The sequence below is a fragment of the Lynx canadensis genome, chromosome C1 (assembly GCF_007474595.2).
Source record: "Lynx canadensis isolate LIC74 chromosome C1, mLynCan4.pri.v2, whole genome shotgun sequence".
In the NCBI taxonomy this organism is placed as follows: domain Eukaryota; kingdom Metazoa; phylum Chordata; class Mammalia; order Carnivora; family Felidae; genus Lynx; species Lynx canadensis.
This window is the reverse complement of record NC_044310.1, coordinates 84,975,182-84,996,737: the sequence shown is the minus strand read 5'-3', so window position 1 is coordinate 84,996,737 and position 21,556 is coordinate 84,975,182. Positions and strand designations below refer to the sequence as shown.

Genomic DNA, 21,556 nt, shown 5'->3' with positions numbered 1-21,556 from the left:
CAACAGAAGAAGTATTCCAATTCCAAAAAAAATGTAAAGATTTTTCACAAGAAACCAAAGTATACAATAAAATAAAATTAAGTATTGATGCTCTTTAGTGATTGTTTAAAACAAAGCATTTGTACAATTTTGTACAAGGATATTTCACTAATAGAGGTGGGAATGAAATCTTTTATATTGCTTATCATTTGATCTCTATGCACTGAATTGTAGTCACAATAGAAGCAATTATATTCACATTATGAAGAGAATATATACCAATCACTATAATTACTTAACCTTGAGGCTGGCAAATAGATAATTTATTTAAAACAACAAAAATTTAGGTTATTATCACACAGGTAGAGAAGTTCTAACTAGTTTAAATAAAACCCAGTCTTTCATGCTAGAGCACAGGCTAGAAAAAAAGAAAGATCACACATGATAAAGGTAACGAGAGATGATGGAAAAGATCAGGAAGTCATTTCTGATATATAGAAAGGAATCTAATTCATGGTTAAGTCAAACACAGGTGAAAAGGGAAACAAGAATTATAGGAAGAAATTTATATAGAGTTAATTATGAAAATAATCTTTTTCATAAATCTACTAAATAGATAATAACTGCATACCAAAAAATGACAAAGAAAAATTTATCAATTAAAAAGCCATTTAACAAAAGACCAATTTATACATTCCTCTAATTATGTCCATAAAAAATTTAAATATACAAATCACATTTCCATACTCAAAGGAATCTTTCTAAACAAATGAAATACACAGACATATAAACAAAATCAGAATTCAAATCATTAAAAAAATATTTTAAAAATCACAGTAAATTATATCTCATAATAAGAAATAAAATAACAAAATGACATCTATATACATTTGTTAAAGTTTCAAAAGCTCAATGATGAAGCAACGGTGCATAATTTATTTAAATAAGTACTGTTTACTAATGCTTATATAATATACCTATTTTAATATTCTGTTAGATAATGGATTTAAAGAACAAATGTTGAAACATCCAAAAAATTGAATTATAGTTATTCTTAAAATGTTAATTTTCCCATGTGTCCAAAGTTGTGAATTACAGTAATATCCTCCAGAAAAGTCAGGTATTTGGTAAAGCAAGGCACATAGGACCAGATTTTGATAAAGGTGCTTTTTCTTTGGTCCTGTAATTTCTTTAAATATGCTACATATCTGGGCGATTCTTAAGATGACTTTCAATATAGCATAAATAACTTTTATAAACCTTTTCTTACGTAAAGCATACATCCATGTGTAATTAAATATTATAACAATGAAAGTGTAAGTAAAACAAGAGATGCTAAACCCTATTTTTAAAAACAAAATTCAGTTGAATGACTATACAATGACATTTTAAAAGTCCAATAATTTGATATGTAGGAAAAGTGTATCAATTCTTAAGAATAATCAATATTACATTAAGTCTACTGGGTACAAAGTCAATTAGTTTCTTTTCAAACTCTGTCTCCTTAGAATCTAGCTTAAATATCAAACTACTTTTCCTTCTACGAAATTGTGACATTCGATATAAATTTATGTAAACATTTAAGTTTTGCACCTCTAAACTACAGTTTCCACCATAAAAGTAGCCTACAACTTCTCTAAAAATACTTATTAAAGAACTGGTGATACTACTGTGTTGAAACATCTACATGTTGAATTTTAAACTTTTCTTCCCAAATACCATATTCTTAATTTTTAATAGAACCATCAACTGGCACTCTTCTCCCATGAGTTAGCACATTTTTATAATGAACAAAGTAGTTAAGAGATAACAAGTAAACTTCAAAAAGTAAGAATTTAAATAATAAAGGAGTCATCATTATAAAAGATTGATACAATAAGGCTTTTGGAGGTCATCAAAACACACACCACACACAGAGGAAAATGGCATTATCTGTATATATGACATGATATAGCCTACAGGCCCATCTTCTCAAATATGATTCTTTCTTTCTGCATTAAAAATTATAAGCTACATAACCCAATCTCTAATAACATCTTCAAACCTATAATCAAAATATAAACTAAGCTTGTCTAATAAATGTTTCATTTGAAAATATGCTTTAGACTATTTTGTCCTTTGTCACAACTTTTGATTATATTTTTATAAGCTTTATTGAGAATCTTGAAAACTGTTATTTTGGCCACCTGAAAATATATTACAATGGTAACTAACCTGTCTGATTTCCAATATTTGCTTGTATCATTTTTTGAAGGGACAGACTAAACCTGAATTAACAATTAATTGTAAATGTACACTGAATTAATATGTAAGTACCCAACTAGTACTTCAACGTGGGCCAAATATAAATCTTTATATTTACTCTTGAATTCTGTGCATTTGCAGGATTTAGATTTCACTTGGCAGTAGGTAGTAAGATGTACATCAGAATGGTGTTAAAAACACCATGCTCAAAATGTGGTAAAGTTATTAAACAAATGCTCTCAAAGGTGGTCACTGAAAATCATTAAGTCAGGCTACCAGAAAGTTTGCTTAGTGTCAGTTTGGAATTACCAGGAAACTGATTTAAAAGTATTTTGTACTTTTAAACACTTTTAAGCTTTGAATGGAATAGATTAGGCCTGTGTCCTGTAGAGACTAGGTTTGCATAAGCAAAGTAATATAGCCAGTCCTAATTAGCCAAAAGTATCCAACAGTTTGTGACACGGTATTTTTGAGCCAAATTCTATTTAACAAAATCCATTATAACTATATAAAAATATTTACTTTTCTACAGTTTTTAACTATTAGAATGGGAGACTTTTAAAAATATATGAAGCATGAATGAAAAAATAAAGTAAAATACTTTTTATACACAATAGGTTAATTCTGTCTATATAGTCAATAATTAAGTTAAACCTATATTCCATTTTTAGAAAGTATTCTTGCCCACCAATTCACCTTATCATTTTTGCTATATTTTCTCTCCATTGAACCAACTTATTAAATAACACATGTAATTTACAACCTCAACTCCAGTGCTAATCAAAATGGAAAAGAAACCACTATCTTAAAAGCAAAGTAGTGGTTCCTTCCCAGCAGCTTTTTAGGGCCACAGAAAGGGACTCAGAATTGGCTACCTCTCCTAGACATGTGACCACAGTACTTCTGGGGATGGTGGGTTTATGAGAGGCCTAAAAAGTTCTTCTGAGCAGCCTAAAAAGTTCTAAATAGCTATGGTGCCATTTAAAATAATGAAATATCATGGCAATCTGGAATGTCTCTAAGAAAGGTCATTTTGGTCTCAATTCGTTGACATCTATACTACAATTATTTTGGTTGTTGTTTTTAATTAAAGGAAGTTTTTACAGATCAACGAGTAAAATATTCATTTAAAAACATTCTAGATGTATACAGTATATGCTTTGATAGTTCAAAATTCTCCAAGTGGAGATGTTAGACAATAATTATTTTAAATTATTAAACAAGTATTTATTTCCTTTAAATTACATTTTGAAACTTCAATGGAAATTACCACATACAGAAATTTAATTTAAAGTAATATTAAGGATTTATCTGATTTACAGAAAAGAAATATAGTTAAGAGATTAAGGACAAAACTCCATTAGTGCAAAAGTCTCTGGCTACTCTCTAGCACAGGAGCAACTGGATTGCTTTCAGCAGTTTCAAAGCACTAAAAGATCTTAAAACGTAGATGGAGAAATAGATGTGTGTACTTCTCTACATTAAATTTAAATATGAATTTTATTCTCTGACAAATTAGACCCAGAACGTAACTTTATCAAATTTTACGTAGTTGAACAAATAACATTTAGCAATCTTTTCTTTAGTAATCTTTTGTATAAATATAAAAATCTCAGATACATGAAAATGTTTTTCAAATCATACTTCTATTTCTTCACAGCTTTATAGGCAATTATAATTATAATTTTCAAACTTTGAATATTCCATGTGATTTGATATATCTGTACAGAAAAAGATAAAAAACATTTAATAAGATTAAATAGATCTAATTTGCAAAAATTGGTATCGGACATTTGTTGTGTGCTCTTGCAAAGAGTGCATAGGACATTTCTGCAGCAATCAAAAGGTAAAATCTTTTTAAACTCAGATTTCAAGTTTTTTCCAATAATTATTTTTCCAATAATTATTCTAATCCCTGGAAGTACTTTCAAGCTTTGATTTCTAGATGTAATAGGTATTTTGTTAACATATACACATATTTTAGCCTTAAATGTTTATATTTTCAAACCATTTGAATATGATGAGATTCAGCGTGATGATATCTTCTTTGAATCTGTAGAAGTCCTCTATGCAAGATTAATGTTGAGATTCCTAGTGCACCATTGTGAAAAACCAGTTAAAGATAGTATATACTATGCTTTAGTAGGATTGCCTGTAGGTTTGGGATCATAACCATATAGGAAAGTAGCTGTTATTACAAGGATGGCTCCAAGGAAAAAGACACTAAACAGATGAAGAAAAAATAAAAAGAGAAAATCAGATTAAAAGCAAACAACTTCTTTCTATTTCTTCACTTGTAAAAACAATTATAACTTGGGGAAAAATGTTCCATAATATGACTAACAAATACTGAATACTTACTACATTCTAGGTATTCAAGCCAAGTATTTTACATGCATTATCTCACTTAGTTCTTATAACAACCCTATGAAGAAGTATTAGTATTGCCCTCATATTTTTTTTTTTTTTAATATATGAGAAAACTGAGGGTTAGAGTAACTTGTTTAAAATCCCACAACTTGAAATGGAAGACGAGATTCAAATCCAGGTCTGTCTGACTCTAGAGCCTGTACTTTCATCCACTGCACTGTATTGTCTCCCAAAACAAAGATGTTTTAAATGTTGTTATTTCCCTTTAACATGTCTTTTGCCTACAATACACTGAATAATAAAAGATCTCAATTTTTAAATATTTGAAAGTAAAAAGGGAAAATGGAAGTTTTTTCAGACCAAAGTAAAGTTCAGTTTAAAATCCAAGGTAGTAATAAGCAAAACTCAGGACCAATTTACATAGGATGCTTTCTTTACAAAAGTAAATTAGATTAAATGCAAGTATACTTGGTTTATTCTTTATTTTATCTGCCCATAGATATAATATACCTTATTATAAACTGGAAATGAACTTAAACTGGTACTAGAACTTAAAGTGGAGCTAAACTGAATACCAATCTTAACTTTTAAGATGTATATTCTTCAAAGTGCTATTATAGAGACATGTATTTGTCTTGGTTTTAAAGTTTCTATTAACAGTTCAAAATTACTCTCCTGCTTTACAACAATAAACATTTGTTCTATAAAGGAAAACGATCACAACCCTTATTATGACACAAAGGGGCCCTTCCTAATGTGGTCCCTCCAACCTCATCTTCCACACTCCACCCCACCCAATCTGTAATTCGGTGAACACAACGTGCCTTTCAAGACAGTGTCTTTGTAGATGCTACTCCCTCTGCTTGCAATGTCCTTTCTCCCAAGAAAACTGATTATTCATACCTCAGGTCTAATGTCTCCAAGACTCACTCCCCTAGGCAGATGTACTCTATGATAACATTTACTATGTTGTATTAAATAAGGCATTATTTACACGTCTACACCCCGGATTAACCATCTGCTCAGCATTCATCATTATACCCCAAGTACCTAGGATATGGAAGGAGCTCAATAATTATCTGTGGTGATAAATATCTAGTGTTGACTTGACATAAATGGGCAACTTTCAAAAGCCCTGGATGCAGGTACACAGGTAAGATTAAGATAACATAAACTTCTTATAATACATCTTGAAGAAAATTACTACCATAGGAATATTTAATAATTATTAGGCTTTGGATGAGCTTCTGACTGAAAACTTTCTTTGTCAGGCATTCTGACCTTTGTTTAGCTTTCTGAACCTCTGGAATACACACTCAACTGAAAAGTTGTCTGATCCAATTTTCTACCCCCTGCAGGAATCCATTCTATGAAATCTCTAACAGGATCTACTAGAAAACCTAATAATGTCAGGAAACCCCTGCTTGTCAAGATAGTTATTTTTAGATGGTTCTGAGAGAAAAATTTTTCTTGGGGAAAAACTATTAGAAAACAATGATTATCTCAAAGATTTGAATACCTGACTTCCAACAGAATTATATATATACTTCAATAATGTATTAATCATAAAGTTCTCATTTATTTATTCACATATCTAACTTTCTAATCACTGTGACCTCCTTGAAGAGAGGAAACATATCTCATTCATAAATTTAGGTTTTTCCAGGATCTGGTACAGTGAAAGGAAGACACATACTACACACTTAATACATTTTTGATAAAAGAATAAATAAGCCTAAATGCAAGGATGGTTAATGCTAATAAGCAAAATAATCAACACAAGAAAAATAAGTTAGGAAAGGAAATACTGGTGATGTGATATCAGTAGAGATGTCTAGCAGTCAGCTGAAAATAGGGATCTAGAGTTGAAGTTGGGACTTATCTTCATAGAGAGGACAGACAAGACATGGCAGTGGATAAGATGAATGAGAGAGTGAATAAGGATTGACAGATTACCAAAGAAGCAGCCAGAAAAGCAAGTATAGGGGTACCACTTCTGAGAAACCAAAGCAAAACAAAACAAAACAAAACAAAACAAAACAAACTAACCCAAAACACACATGAAAACCGTTTTAGGAAGTGAAATGGGGGTAACCATGGAAAATATATTAATACATTTGGAATAGGGGTCATGGATTTATTCCTTAAGAGATGCTCTTCACAAAAATAAGAACATACAAAGACAGAGGGTCTAGTTATATTTTAGGAAAAATAATCCATCTCCTTCATGCGGCTCAGTGTCAAAACATTCATTCATTCAATAATAACGGTATCATTGTCTTTTCTCTTTTTCTCTTCATCGCAACATACCTTACACAGACCCTCAGAAACATGGATTTACATGCAGGTATGCATCTTATTGACACACCACTATTTTGTCCCTCTACTGATTTCCCCTTTCATTTACTTGTTCATTCCCTGCATGTTTCAAAGATTTAAAGTTAACACCCTGACTTAGCCTTATATGAGGTTTGATTTTTTTTAAGGTATGTTTTTTTAAATGTACCCTAAAAATCTATAGTTCCAAACATTTTCAAACAATACAAAGTGCATAACTGCCCCCACTTAATGAATAGAGTAACTAAAGCATAATTAAGGTATAGATCCTAGTTGTTAGGCTAGTCTCACTAACTAAGCAATTCATTCCCATACCAAACTAGAAACAAGTAATTTTAAACTGATGTCACAGAAAAATCACAGATCTCAACATGCATGTCCCAGACCTATTGTCCAGGTTGCTAGAAGAAGGAAACCATAAATGTTCAATATAGAAATATAAAGGGCATATTATATTTTTCTCCTGCCAAATTCCACCCATAATCCTATCTCACTCTAGTGACGCAAATGAATTTTACTAGCTGTATTAAAGTTTTAAGATCTTGAACATTCATTCAGACACAAGGAGTACCTCTTATAGGCCAACCTCTGGCCTTGCTTATAAGATGGTAATAAATCTTCTGAAGAAAGGAGGAAAGAATGATAGAATGGAGGGGGGTGCCCTTTTATTTCGGGAGGTCTCCTGATAAAGTAACATTTGAACCGAGACCTGAGGATATGAGAAAGTTAGTCATGTGAATACATAGGGGATGAGTATTCCAAGATGACTGAAGGACAAATCAAAGCCCATGGCCAAGAGATTACTGTAACTTTAAAAAAAAAAAAAAGTGAATAAGAGGAAAGTAGTATCAGATTATCAGATGAGGACAGAAAGGTAGCTGAGGGCCACATCAAATAGGTCATTAATGATGACAACTTTTAGATGACATGGAAAGCAGAGGATTTCCGAACAGAGGAGTCATATGATCTAATTTACATAGAAAATAATCAGTCTGTTTGCTGAATGGAGAAAATTGTAGGAACACAGCCCAAGAGAAGAAGCAAGAAGATACATCAACAGATTATTTCCTTAATCAAGATGATAAATGAGTGTGCCCTGGACCAGGATGGTAGCAATGAAGTTGTGAGAAATGGTTGACCCTGGAGATACCAAAAAGGAAGAGTTGACAGGCTTTCTTTCTAGATTAGAATGATGTATGAGAGAAGGGTAAAGAGAAGCTGATGACCTTACTTCTTACTTCACTCAGGAGGTAAAGAACTTCCATACGTTTTAACTTTCCTTTTTAAGTCTGTCTATACATCCATATCCATAGACTCTGCCTTCTCTTAGGTTACTGTGGATAAACTGTGTTCCTATTTAAGTCAAGGAAGATTTTGGCCTAAGCAACTGGAAGAATGGAGATGCTACCATGTACTAAATTGGGAAACCCTTATAGGGACAGGGAATGAATTATGTAGTAGACATTCAAGTGAAAATGTCAAATAGGCAATTATATATACAAGCTTGGAATTCAAATTAAAATGTGAAAGTTATTAGCATATAGATGGTATTTAAAGCCTTGAGAATAGAGATCACCTAAGGGAGTGAGTGTAAATAAGAGGTCCAAGGGCAGAGACTTCACATTCCAAAGTTTAGAAATTGAGAAGATGAAGAGTGGAGTGAAGTTAGAGGAAAACCAAGTATAGTATCCTGGAATCCATTAAAATATAATCTCATTACTCCGGAATTAGAAATTAAAATTATGATTATAATTATGATTATAAATTTTAAAAATGATAGGACCTTCAATACCATCTGTATTTATCATACTTCATTCTTCCTAATTCTGTCTCCTCCCTTGGCGTCCACGACACCAAACATCCTGGGTCTTCTGCCTTCCCTTGCAATTCCCTTCCCAACCAACCACATCTTCCTGCCACCATCGAAAAGAGTTTTCTCTTGCGCCACATTCTCTATGTTAACTATTCAAGAATGTCATTTACTCTCCTGGCTTTATCTACATAAATTCCACACATACAAATCCATTATATGACTTATTTTATGACTTTATATGACTTATTAACTTTTTTATATGACTTTTTACTTTGGAGAAGAGTTTGGAAAAAATTTTTTAATCTGTTGGGCAAATTCTGGCTAGCCAAATTTGTATAAAAAACTTTCCAGTGGAAGATTTTCTTTTATGCATTTAGTTTTCAATCTTTTTTTAAAAGATAGTTAAAAGGATCTTTTACGGTATTTCCACGATCCTTCAAAAGTTGTAATAAAACAAGATTTTTCATACCAGATCTTATTAAGAATTCTTACTTTTCTATATATTTTGGAGACTTAAAGCAATAGAAAAAAATATATTACCTGGTTGGCACAAAATCTTGCAGCCAAAAATAGGATATCAGTGTTGATAATATTATGGATAAAGAGGTTGCAAATCCTTTTAAAATATTATCTGCATATTTAATAACAGCAGCTATTACAAGGCCTCCAAGTGCCTGCAAAAGTTTTAAAAGATTATTTTAAACAAACATATATAAAATTGCTTTCCCAAACAATCTCATTATTCAATAAAACTTTAGACTTTTGTCCTATAAATTTAATCTCATTGTAATAAGTGATTTTATTTTTTTAATTAAAAAAAATTAATGTTTATTTATTGTTGAGAGAGAGAAAGACAGTGAGCAGGGAAGGAGCAGGGAGAAAGAGGGAGACAGAGAATCCGAAGCAGGCTCCTCACTGTCAGGGCAAAGGCTGACATGGGGCTCAAATCCATGAACCGTGAGATCATGGACAGAAGTCAGAGGCTCGACTGAGCCACCCAGGCATCCCTTAAATTTTTTTTTAATGTTTATTTATTTATTTTGAGAGAGAGAGCAGGGGAGGGGCAGAGAGAAAGGGAGAGAGAGAGAATCCCAACCAGGCCCCAGTGCAGAGCCCAACGTGGGGCTTGAACTTATGAACTGTGAGATTATGACCTGAGCAGAAATCAAGAGTTGGACGCTTAACTGAGCCACCCAGGTGACCCAATAAGTGATTTTTACCCAACATCTCTTGGGGCGCCTGGGTGGCTCAGTCGGTTAAGCGGCTGACTTCGGCTCAGGTCATGATGTCATGGTCCGTGAGTTTGAGCCCCGTGTCGGGCTCTGTGCTGACAGCTCAGAGCCTGGAGCCTGTTTCAGATTCTGTGTCTCCCTCTCTCTGACCCTCCCCCGTTCATACTCTGTCTCTCTCTGTCTCAAAAATAAATAAATGTTAAAAAAAAATAATAATAAATAAATAAAATAATCATCTCTTATGACCATAGAGTTTTGTTCAATAGCCCTTTTATTACAAAAGCTACCTGAAGTAACTACCAGCATAATCTGCAGTTTGTTATATTAGTTTAACTGTACTGTGAATAAAACATCTATCCTCAACCAGTTTAGTAATTAAGCATCACTTGTTCAGACAAATGTGGGAAGACTGTCACTTGGATAAATGAAATGTTCTTACTTTTGAAGTAAAAATAAAGTGTAATTTAAGTTATTTTACTAGTCTTTCAATAGGCTCCTAACTTGGCTTTTTTTCCTCTAGCTCCTCGCCCTTCAATCCCCTTTTTATTGCTGTCAGATTTTTCTTCCTGAAAAGATTGTAGAAAGAACTTTCTGCCAAATCCCTCTCAAATTCCAAATTGTACCTGCTTAAATAATGAGGTTTTACCATACAACATAGTTTTGTTTTCTGCCAAACTCTAGTTATAAACTCCTAAATTTGGGTTACCCACATTAATAACTTCCTCACAAGACAGAAGCTTATTATTAGTGAGAGTCACAAATTATGCCAATTGAGCTCACTACAAATTGATGTTTGAGTCCCTTTACCTCCTGGCAATGTAGTCAATCATCTATTTAGTTCCTATGGAATCATACCAACTATACCAAACCTTCTTTATTTAACTCAAGTCTTATAGGAAGAGGGCTTCCTTCTGCTAGGATAAAAGCCATCATACAAACTCTTCTGACTTACCCTATCTCTATTTTATATTTCCTCTGAATTTTCATTTATCCTGGTCTCTTCTCCTATCTTAAAAATAGAAGTATATTTCCTGCTTTCAAAACACAACCACAATTTGCCACCTTCACACAATTTCTGTAAGAGAGCTTGCTCCTACAGCTTCAAATACCTCTTAAAGAAAGGCTTTGTGAAGGCAGTGACTTGTATCTTCACTTTTGTATCCTCCAGCGTTACCAAGTTGTTTTCTTTTTTTGATGATGAAATTACTCAACCCTTGAACAATTTCAAATTATAAACTGAGATAATTTGATAGGAATATTTTAATATGTACCTGTTACAGATTTAAATATCTAGATCTGCTTTTGAGCCTTAATGGGCTGATCATACACAACATATACAACAACAAGAACTGTAAAAAAAATCAGAAGTTATATTTACCTCTAAATTCAACTCTTTAATTCTTAAACTTGCATTTTCATTATGTCAAATTTAAATACCATAAAGTTCATTTATGACCTTTTCAAAGTAAGTTTTCATTGTGGCATTAAGACCAGTTCTATTTTAATTTCCCAGAATAAACTAGATATAATGAGAGCACTAACAGGAAGGATCTTTTTCCCTCCCATCATAAATCAGTAGCTACTCTGATTCTCTATATTAAAATAAAGTTTATTAGCATTAAATATAAGACTTTAAATGCTTTACCTGAAGAATAACAACTATCCAAGTCAGTCGGTTATATCCCTGAAAAAATCCATTCTTTGACACCAATTCTCCATCATAAATGTAGACACCCATTAATCCAAATATACTCCCAAAGAAACCTATAAAAAAGTAAATTTTATGGCATGTGTCATTTAGTTTGTCTGGAGAGATATTTTTCCACTGGTATTCTAAATTTTATATTTAGCTTTTCCTTTTTGATAAAATTTGACTACTTTAAAAATCTTTTACTTGGGTATTTATATAAACTTAACAAAATTATACTTTGTATTATATTATAACTGTAAGACAAAGAAAATATAAAAAAGAACAGAGATTACCAACTCTGGAACACTAAAAACTATAATGTTTAAATTACATGACCACATGGCTGTCTCATTCAAATATCTGGAAAATGCTCACTTTTGGCATATTCATTGTGTCTCATATCTTCCTATTGCTAGCTCTATATTCTTATATATTCATACACACACACACACACACACACACACACACACACACACACACAAAGAAACTACACACACAAACTATAAAGAAAGAAATGGAAACCTATAGAGGCCATTTGTCAGGAGTAGTCTCTGATAAGATATGTAGTCAGAGTGCAGAATGAAGCAATGTTTATATAAAGACATAACTACCTGAAATGGAAAGGAACTGAAAGGATATGAAATGTTCTTTTAATTTTACTTATGTCAATTCATTTTTTAATTAAGTTTTTAATTTTAATTCCAATATAGTTAACATACAGTGTTATATTAGTTCCAGGTATACATCAATCATTTTAAGATGTCCAATTTTGAACATGACAGTAATACAAATTTACAAAGTTACAAAAATAAAAAATACAAAAAGAAACACTTATGAAAGTATTAATTAGGTTTCTATTTTTTAATTATAAAACAACACTTGCTAACTAGGAAAAAAGGTATCCAATACAGGTTATATACATGTCAGTATATACAGATCTACAGCATTCTATCAGTTGTACAATATTCCATTTATGGATGATGATAATAATATGAAATACATACATAACATGATGTTCCACAAATTGTTCTAAGTGCTTTATGTATGCTAACTTACAACAACCCTATTAGGCAGATACTCCTATGCCCATTTTATGGATGAAGAAACTGATACACAGAGAAGTTAAACCTGTCTGAGCTCACACTGCTGGTAAGTGATGGACTCAGGATTTGAATCCAGGCAGTGTGGCTCTGGACTCCATGATCCTAATCACTGCACTATTTAATCATACGGACAATTTATTTAAGCAATATTCTACATGTCTATTTTTTACAATTGTAATCAATGCTAAAATGAATAACCTTGATCTATCTTTGTGCTCTTGTGTAAGTATACTTATAGGATAAATTCTTATTCAGAAGTGGAATTTTTGCATCAAAGCATTTATATAAAATTTTGTTAAACACCCCTAAATTGAGATCCAATAAGGTTATATCAATCTATACTCCTGGCAACCATAGGTAATAAGAGTTCCTATTTCTTCACTCTCTGGCTAATGTTGGACCTTATCAATTTGCTAATTGTTGATAGTTTGATACTTGAGAAATGCTATTAAGAGAGAAGGGAAACAGAGGATCTGAAGCAGGCTGTGCTGACAGCAGAGGGCCCAATGCAGGGCTCGAACTCACGAACGGTGAGATCATGACCTGAGCCAAAATCAAGAGTCCGATGCTTAACCTACTGAGCCACCCACGTGCCCCTACTTTGAATATTCTTAAAAAACATAAAACAAAAAACAGAAAACTTGATACATTTATAAAATTTTGCAGAGAAACAAACAAATCCTGTGATAAATATAAAGGTTCAGTTTCTTATCACATTACTGGAAAACAGCTGGAAAAATGGACTAAGGCTTAGAGGTTGTTTGGGAATGTTTGACTTAAAATATAGGCCATTAGGAGTACAGACATTCACTGTGGAGGGCCTGACTGCTACCAGGAGAGACACGGTAAATTTGTTAAGTTGATGTAGACAAAAAAACAAATCAAAACAAAAAACAGTTTTCAAACATGAGCTCCAAAGTCACAAGAACAGAGACTTGAAATAGAATGATTGATTTGCAATGAAGCGGTCTCTCACATGTAGCATTTTCCAAAATTAATCTATACCTAGAATACTATATCTGGAATTTTTGTATGAGAAATTAAACGCTATAATACTGTAATAGTTTAAATATTTGTTCAAATGAAATCCTTAAGTATGTGAGGTCTTTTTGTTTGTTATAAACTATTTACCTTCAGTTAAAAAAATGTTACAGAGGGGCGCCTGGGTGGCGCAGTCGGTTAAGCGTCCGACTTCAGCCAGGTCATGATCTCGCGGTCCGTGAGTTCGAGCCCCGCATCGGGCTCTGGGCTGATGGCTCATAGCCTGGAGCCTGTTTCCGATTCTGTGTCTCCCTCTCTCTCTGCCCCTCCCCCGTTCATGCTCTGTCTCTCTCTGTCCCAAAAATAAATAAACGTTGAAAAAAAAAATTAAAAAAAAAATGTTACAGAATTTAAAAGCTAAAACAAAATATTTTGAAATAAAAAGGTATACTAAGATTTTAAAACAAAGATGAAAGTTTCATCATTTCAAACTTCCTCTATTAAGTTTCTTTTTTTTCTTTTTCAGCTTTATTGAGGTAAAATTGACAAGTAAAATTGTGTAAGCTATTTAAAGTGCACGTCTTGAGGATTTCAAATATAATATGGTGACTATAGTTGATAACACTATATCATATAATTGACATTTGTCAAGTATCTTAATCTCCTTATCCCCCCAGGAAGAGAGTATGTTATTTGTAACATCTTCTCTGAGAAGTGGAGCAACCAAGAATAAAGTTCTTAAGTCTTCAAATAGTGAGGACAGAAATAGGCTATATATACCCTTATGTCACAGACCTAAAATTCCATATTCTTGAATAACAGGCATTCATTTAAAACACAATGCTTTTTGGCGTTTTTTTTTTAAATACATTGTTTCTGGGGGGGAGGGATACAAAGAGAGGGAGAGAGAGAATCTTAAGCAGGCTCCCATGGCCAGCATGGAGAACTCTAGGGCTCCATCTCATAACTATGATGAGATCATGACCTGAACCAAAATCAAGAGTCAGATGCTTAACCAACTGAGCCACCCAGGTGCCCCCTGCCAGACATTTGTATCAGTGAGATTTTATGGGAGGCTTATTTATTTAAAGATATATAGTAATCTTTAAGTCTAACATTAAAAAATATGAAAAAAAGATAACTTTAGAAAGCATTTAAAACTTACCAAGTTGAATGTTTCTTATCCAAACTGATTGTTTGGTTTCTTTCAAGATTTTCTCAAAGTAAACCCCAGCAAAGCCACTTGAAAAACATGCTGTGAGAACTGCCATGAGGCCTACAAATTGAGAGCCAGCTGAAAGTTCCTTAGAATCAAGCTCCTGAGAATCTGAGGGCCACTGAACAAAAAGAAAAACAAAACTATAGTTTATTCTTATGATATTTTACAAAGTACATATTTAGAGTGCACTCTCAGACCTTAAGATAAAAATGCAACCAATACCATTCTTGGGGATTGCAGAGGAGAGCTTTTGAAAGAAAATCTTAGAATCATTTTATTTTTTTCCCATAGTGATATTACTGTTACAACTTACAATTTCAAAAAATTCCCTAAAAAAGAGAAAGAGAATGAGTAAATGCACAGATGCACAAAACAGCTTCTATAAGCAGTTCAGTTGTAGAAATTCAAAGTGTGAACTGTTGGAGCAGCAAAAATTATTCTGGAGCTGTTGGTTATTATGGAAGTCCCATATGGTATCATGTTAACCACTGTGGGCTTTATCCCATAGTTCAGTGTTCCTGAAATTATCTTCATGGCTTTTGTTAAATCTATGTTCCACCTGAACTCTTACTTGATATTTTAATTAAAAAATTTTTAATATTTATTTATTTTTGAGAGAGAGAGAGAGAGAGAAAGAGAGAGAGAGACATGGGAGGGGCAGAGAGAGGGGGAGACAGAATCCAAAGCAGGCCCCAGGCCCTGAACTGTCAGCAGAGACCAACGCAGGGCTCCAAATCATGTACTGTGAGATCATGACCTGAGCTGAAGTCGGACACTCAACCAACTGAGCCACCCAGAGACCCCTTGATATTTTAATTTAAAACACCTCACTTTTTACAATGTAATACCTACTTTAGCTTATCCTTAGCAATATCTATGAAAATATGGGTTTGAAATGGCAGTTATATTTTTGTAACACCCATTTTAAAATATATTAACTAGGTGTATCTGGGTGGCTCAGTTGGTTAAGTCCTACTCTTGGTTTTGCCTCAGGTCATGATCTCATGGTTTGTGGATTCAAGCCCTGCTCTGGGCTCTGTACTGACAGTATGAAGCCTGCTTGGGATTCTTTCTCTCTCTCTCTCTGCACCTCCTCTGCTCACTTGCTCTCTCAAAATAAATAAATAAACATTTAAAAAAAATAAATAACAGAAATATTTATTCAAGATAGACATAGCACCCCTGGAGAAAGTAACCGGGGAGGAGGGCTCTGGATGGCAGGAAATTGGCATGATTGGATTTGTTTTTAGATAAACCATAGTGGTGACTACTGGAGTTTGAATTTTGAGGGATGGATAAGACTGAAGTAAAAAAAATCAGGAGGCAAATGATCACATGAGAAACAAGACAACATGAACTGGGGAAGAGACAGAGAAGGACAGAATCAAGAAGCATTACAAAGCAGCAATAGCAAAGTCTTAGTGACTGAATAGATGTACAGGCAGAAGGAAGAGTTAAGACAACTCCCAGGCAGAGTAAATAATGAGGGAAAAAAATACAAGCAAGAATAGTTTCGGTGGAGGAAAAGGTAAAGTTTAGTTTTGGATATGCTCAGTTTATAAAGCCTATTGAATAACTGAACTAAGATGTCTAACAGGTTTTTAGATGTACAAATCTGAAATTATGGGTGAGACACAGACCAAGGAACTATGAGCATATATGTGTTAATAAAAACCTACAGAATGAAGTCTCCAAAAATAAGGACATAATTTAAGGGAAATAACAAGCCTACCAGCAACCCCAATATCAAGGAAAAGGACCCCAGGAAGGAGCCCAATAAAGAATTATTAGGAAGATGAGAAGAACCAGGAAAGAATGGTATCAGGGAAGCTGATGAACAATAAGAAGGGAGTAATTAATAACCTCAAATGCAGAGCGCCTGGATGGCTCAGCTGGTTAAGTGTCTGACTTTGGCTCATGGTTTGTGAGTTTGAGCCCTGCATCAGGCTCTGCGCTGCTGGTGTGGAGCCTGCTTGGGATTCTCTCTCTCTCCCTCTCTCTCTCTCTCTCTCAAATAAATCAGTAAAACTTAAAAAAATTTTTTTAATAAAATAATCTCAAAAGCTCCAGACATCCAGTAAAAATCAGTGTTGTTTTATGTACGATTTTATTTCCCTAACTAGATTTGTGTCAGATAATTTGATTTTTACTTATTTTAATTTTAAAAATTTCATTCATTCATTCATTCATTCATTCATTCATTCATTCATTCATTCATTCATTCCCTTGTTTAAATTCCAGTATAGTTAACATAGAGTGTTATATTAGTTTCAGGTGTTCAATATAGTAACTTAACAATTCTGTACATTACTCAGAACTCATTAAGAGGAGTGTACTCTTAATCCCCTACACCTATTTCACCCAACCCCCCTCACCTGTCTCCTCTCTGGTAACTATCAGTTTATTCTGTATAGTTAGGAGTCTGTTTTTGGTTTGTCTCTTTTTTTCTTTGCTTTGTTTCTTAAATGCCACAGATGGGTGAAATCATATGGTATATAAATACAATTGAACATTACTCAGGTACAGAAAAGAATGAAATCTTACCATTTGCAACAACACCGATGGACCTACAGAGTATAAGACTAATAAGTAAAATAACTTATATAAGACTTTTATTTCTCATTAGTTGCAGTCCCGATGTAGTATCTTACTCAAAGGAAGCCCTCAAAATATGTCAGTTGTGAGAATAAAAATTTACTCGCTTCAACAAATAACAAATGTATCCTCCATGCACAATAAGGTTTTGAAACTGTGATAAAAATGAAAGGTGTACTTATCTTGAATAGTTACCTGTACAAAAGCAACTCCTGTCATCAAAATTACTAGGGAGAGCCACTGGTACACACCTAATTTTTTACTAAGCATAGACACAGAAAATAATGCTGTTGTAAGAATTTTCAACTGATATGTGACCTGAAAAAGAAAAGAGCTAATATTATTGTTTGTTTATTTGCTTCTTAAAAGAACTACTAGAAATATATTTTAAGTACCTGATAAGTAGCTGCATCCAGATTTGATAGTGCCACATAAAGTAAATTATTCTGAAGAGTATATATCCCTGATGGAATAGCAAGTTTCAGAGTTTCCATAGGTTTATTAAGTATTTCATCATGCAGTATTCGATTCAGTGCTCTTAGACTACATTCTAGAAAACACATGAAATGGGTAAAACCAATAATTAAGTAACTCTGAATAAGTTACATACTCTCTCTCAAGGCCTCAGTTTTCTCACCTATAAAAAATGGAAACAGGGGCGCCTGGGTGGCGCAGTCGGTTAAGCGTCCGACTTCAGCCAGGTCACGATCTCGCGGTCCGTGAGTTCGAGCCCCGCGTCAGGCTCTGGGCTGATGGCTCAGAGCCTGGAGCCTGTTTCCGATTCTGTGTCTCCCTCTCTCTCTGCCCCTCCCCCGTTCATGCTCTGTCTCTCTCTGTCCCCCCAAAAATAAATAAACGTTGAAAAAAAAAATTAAAAAAAAAAAAATGGAAACAGGCCTACATGTTAAGATACTTTTAGGTCTGAAATATACCTTTAATGATACTAATTTTTCAAAAGTTAAATATTATAGCATATTAAGAACATTATCCTTATACTCTTTCTTTAGGAAACATAAGCAAATTGATTATATGTATTTACATATATGTACACATACATATCTGCACATATATATTTATGATAACCAAATGCTCAAAGTATTAATTTTTTAGCTAAGTATTCTTACTCTATAGTAGCAACATTATAAAAACTTGTATTTTGTGCATTCCATTTTATCACCAGCCATTCAAGCCAATTAATAATTGTGAAGACTTTAATCATAAAAAGACAGTAAAACAACTAAGGAGTGGGTTTGGCTGCAAACAACAGAAAACCCAGTGAATACTGGCTCAACCTCAAAGGGACCTGTCTCAACCTCAAAGGGACCTGTCTCATCCTCAAAGGGCCAGGGCCAGGTCCAAAGCAGCTCAGTGATGACATCAGGGTCCTAAGCTCACTCTCCATTTATATTGGCTTTTTACCTTCATGCTTCTCATCTATTGTCTACATGATTATTGCAACAAGGTCACCACATGATCACCGCAATTGTGTCTGGTTCTTGTTTTTAGGCAGCAAGAAAGAACAGGAGGATACAGTGACCTAGTGGGCATCTTCTTTTGCTGTCACAGACCAGGATTTTGTTGCACAGCTACTCCCTGCAGCAAGGGAGCTGGGCAATATCGTCTTTTCTTTCATAGTCTCCATATTAGAAACAACAAAGGGAGAAAGGGGTTGGAAATGGACTTCAAGCTAGCCAGCCTACAGTACTAATCACAAAAAAAAATGTCCAAAGAACTTTAAGAGATACATAAACCCTTAAAGACAGGAGAAATCTAAGGATCCTACTACTTTACCAATAATGACACTTCATAGCTGATTTTCTCTCCTAACATAAAACTTGAAACGTTTGATTATGAAAACTTTTTTTAATGGAAAAAATGTTTAAAGATTAATATGTGATATTTATCCTTTCCTTACCCTAAAATAATAATAGTAAAATAAAAGGTAACTAAAAGTTACCAAAAGATTTCTTTTTAGATTTAGCAGAAAAAAAATCTAAAATATTAGCTTATTTAAACATTTTTAAAATTATATTAAAATTTAAAATAATTAATGCTGTGACATATTTTTCTCAACAGGAGTTCAGGGAAGGTCTTGTTCCTTATTCCTTCCAATTCCTGGTATTGTTAGGCTTTTTCTTTTTGCCAATCTGAGGGTATTGAAATTGCATCTGTGGCTTTAATTTGATTTCTCTGCTTGCTAGTAAGGTTGATCTATATTTATATATTGTTATATATTTATATAAATATATTTTTATATATTTATTTATATTTTAGAAATTTTTTAATATATTTATTGGCCATTCAGGTTTCTCTCTCTCTCTCTCTCTTTTTTAAGTTTATTTATTTATTTTTGAGAGAGAGACAGAGAGAGAGCATGTGCGCACAAGCAGGAGAGGAACAGAGAATCTGAAGCATGTTCCAGGTTCTGAGCTGTCAGCACAGAACTCAACGTGGGGCACGAACTCATGAACCTGACCTGAAATTGGACACTTAACTGACTGAACCACCCAAGAGCCCCCAGGTTTCTCTTCTGTAAACTGCTTATTTATATCTTTTGTCCACTTTTCTGTTGAGATGCTTGTCTTTTCCTTATTGAATTATGTAAGTTCTTTGACGTTCTGGATGTTCATTATTGGTGGATACATGTGATGTAAATATCTTCTCTCAATCTCTGGTTTATCTTCTCATTTGGTTTTATATACAGGCATTTTTTCATTTTAATGTACCCCAAGTCATCCATTTTTTAAAAGTTCATTTGTGGGGCGCCTGGGTGGCTCAGTCGGTTGAGCGTCTGACTTTGGCTCAGGTCATGATCTCCCGGTTTGTGAGTTCGAGCCCTGCGCCAGGCTCTGTGCTGACAGCTCAGAGCCAGGAGCCTGCTTCAGATCCTGGGTCTCCCTTTTTCTCTGCCCCTCCCGCACTCATGCTCTGTCTCTGTCTCTCAATAATATAATAAATATATGTTAAAAAAATGTTTTAAAATGTTCATTTGTATTCTTTGTATCTTATTTGAAATAATTCACAGTACCAAAGTCATAAATGTCAATCTTTATCTAGAATTTTTTTTTAATTAAAAAAAATTTTTTTTAATTTAACCTAAAAACCTGGGAATTATTCCTCAGACTGGATTCTCCATTTCCTTGATCTTCACACACCTACTCTGCTAGCAAGTCATGTCAACTATAGTTTAAAAACATCTGTGTGGGGGCGCCTGGGTGGCTCAGTTGGCTGAGTGTCGGACTTTGGCTCAGGTCATGATCTCGCCATCTGTGAGTTCAAGCCCCACGCTGGGCTCTGTGCTGACCCTTCAGAGCCTAGAGCCTGCTTCGGATTCTGTGTCTCCCTCTCTCTCTGTCCCTCCCCGCTCATGCTCTGTCTCTCTGTCAAAAATAAATAAACATTAAAAAAAATTAAAAAACAAAAAACAAAAAAACCAACATCTGTGTGAACCGGGGCACCTGGGTGGCTCAACTGGTTAAGTGTCTGACTTCAGCTCAGGTCATGATCTCGCCATTTGTGAGTTCAAGCCCCACATCGGGCTCTGGGCTGACAGCCTGGAGCCTGCTTCAGAAGCTGTGTCTCCCTCTCTGTCTGCCCCTTCCCCACTCTCACTCTGTCTGTCTCTCTCTCTCTCTCAAAAATAAATAAGCATTAAAAAAAATTAAAAAAAAATCTGTGTGAACTAAATCAATGCCATCTTGGACAATCTGCCGTAAATACCCGCCTCCCCCAACACACACACACACACACACACACACACACACACACACACACACTCTTTCCTTTTGTTTAATCACACTTTTGGAACACCTGGGTGGCTCAGTCGGTTAAGCATCCGACTTCAGCTCAGGTCATGATCTCACACTCCATGAGTTTGAGCCCCATGTTGGGCTCTGTGCTGACAGCTCGGAGCCTGGAGCCTGCTTCGGATTCTGTGTCTCCCTCTCTCTGACCCTTCCCCGTTCATGCTCTTTCTCTGTCTCAAAAATAAAT

General features: G+C 34.1%; 1 protein-coding gene across 3 annotated transcripts in view; it reads right to left on the bottom strand.

The window, feature by feature from the left end:
* Window positions 1-77: 77 nt before the first annotated feature.
* The window catches only part of SLC35A3 (solute carrier family 35 member A3), a 54,285-nt gene continuing 32,806 nt past the window's right edge, over window positions 78-21,556 (bottom strand). For all 3 annotated transcript variants that reach the window (XM_030325451.1, XM_030325453.1, XM_030325452.2), the window contains exons 3-8: window positions 17,959-18,113; window positions 17,759-17,881; window positions 14,915-15,086; window positions 11,621-11,739; window positions 9,284-9,417; window positions 78-4,446 (exon numbers count right to left, since the gene is read on the bottom strand). In XM_030325451.1, coding sequence (XP_030181311.1) covers window positions 4,356-4,446; window positions 9,284-9,417; window positions 11,621-11,739; window positions 14,915-15,086; window positions 17,759-17,881; window positions 17,959-18,113 — 794 coding nt within the window. In that variant the 3' untranslated portion in view covers window positions 78-4,355. The remainder of the gene's footprint in view (window positions 4,447-9,283; window positions 9,418-11,620; window positions 11,740-14,914; window positions 15,087-17,758; window positions 17,882-17,958; window positions 18,114-21,556) is intronic.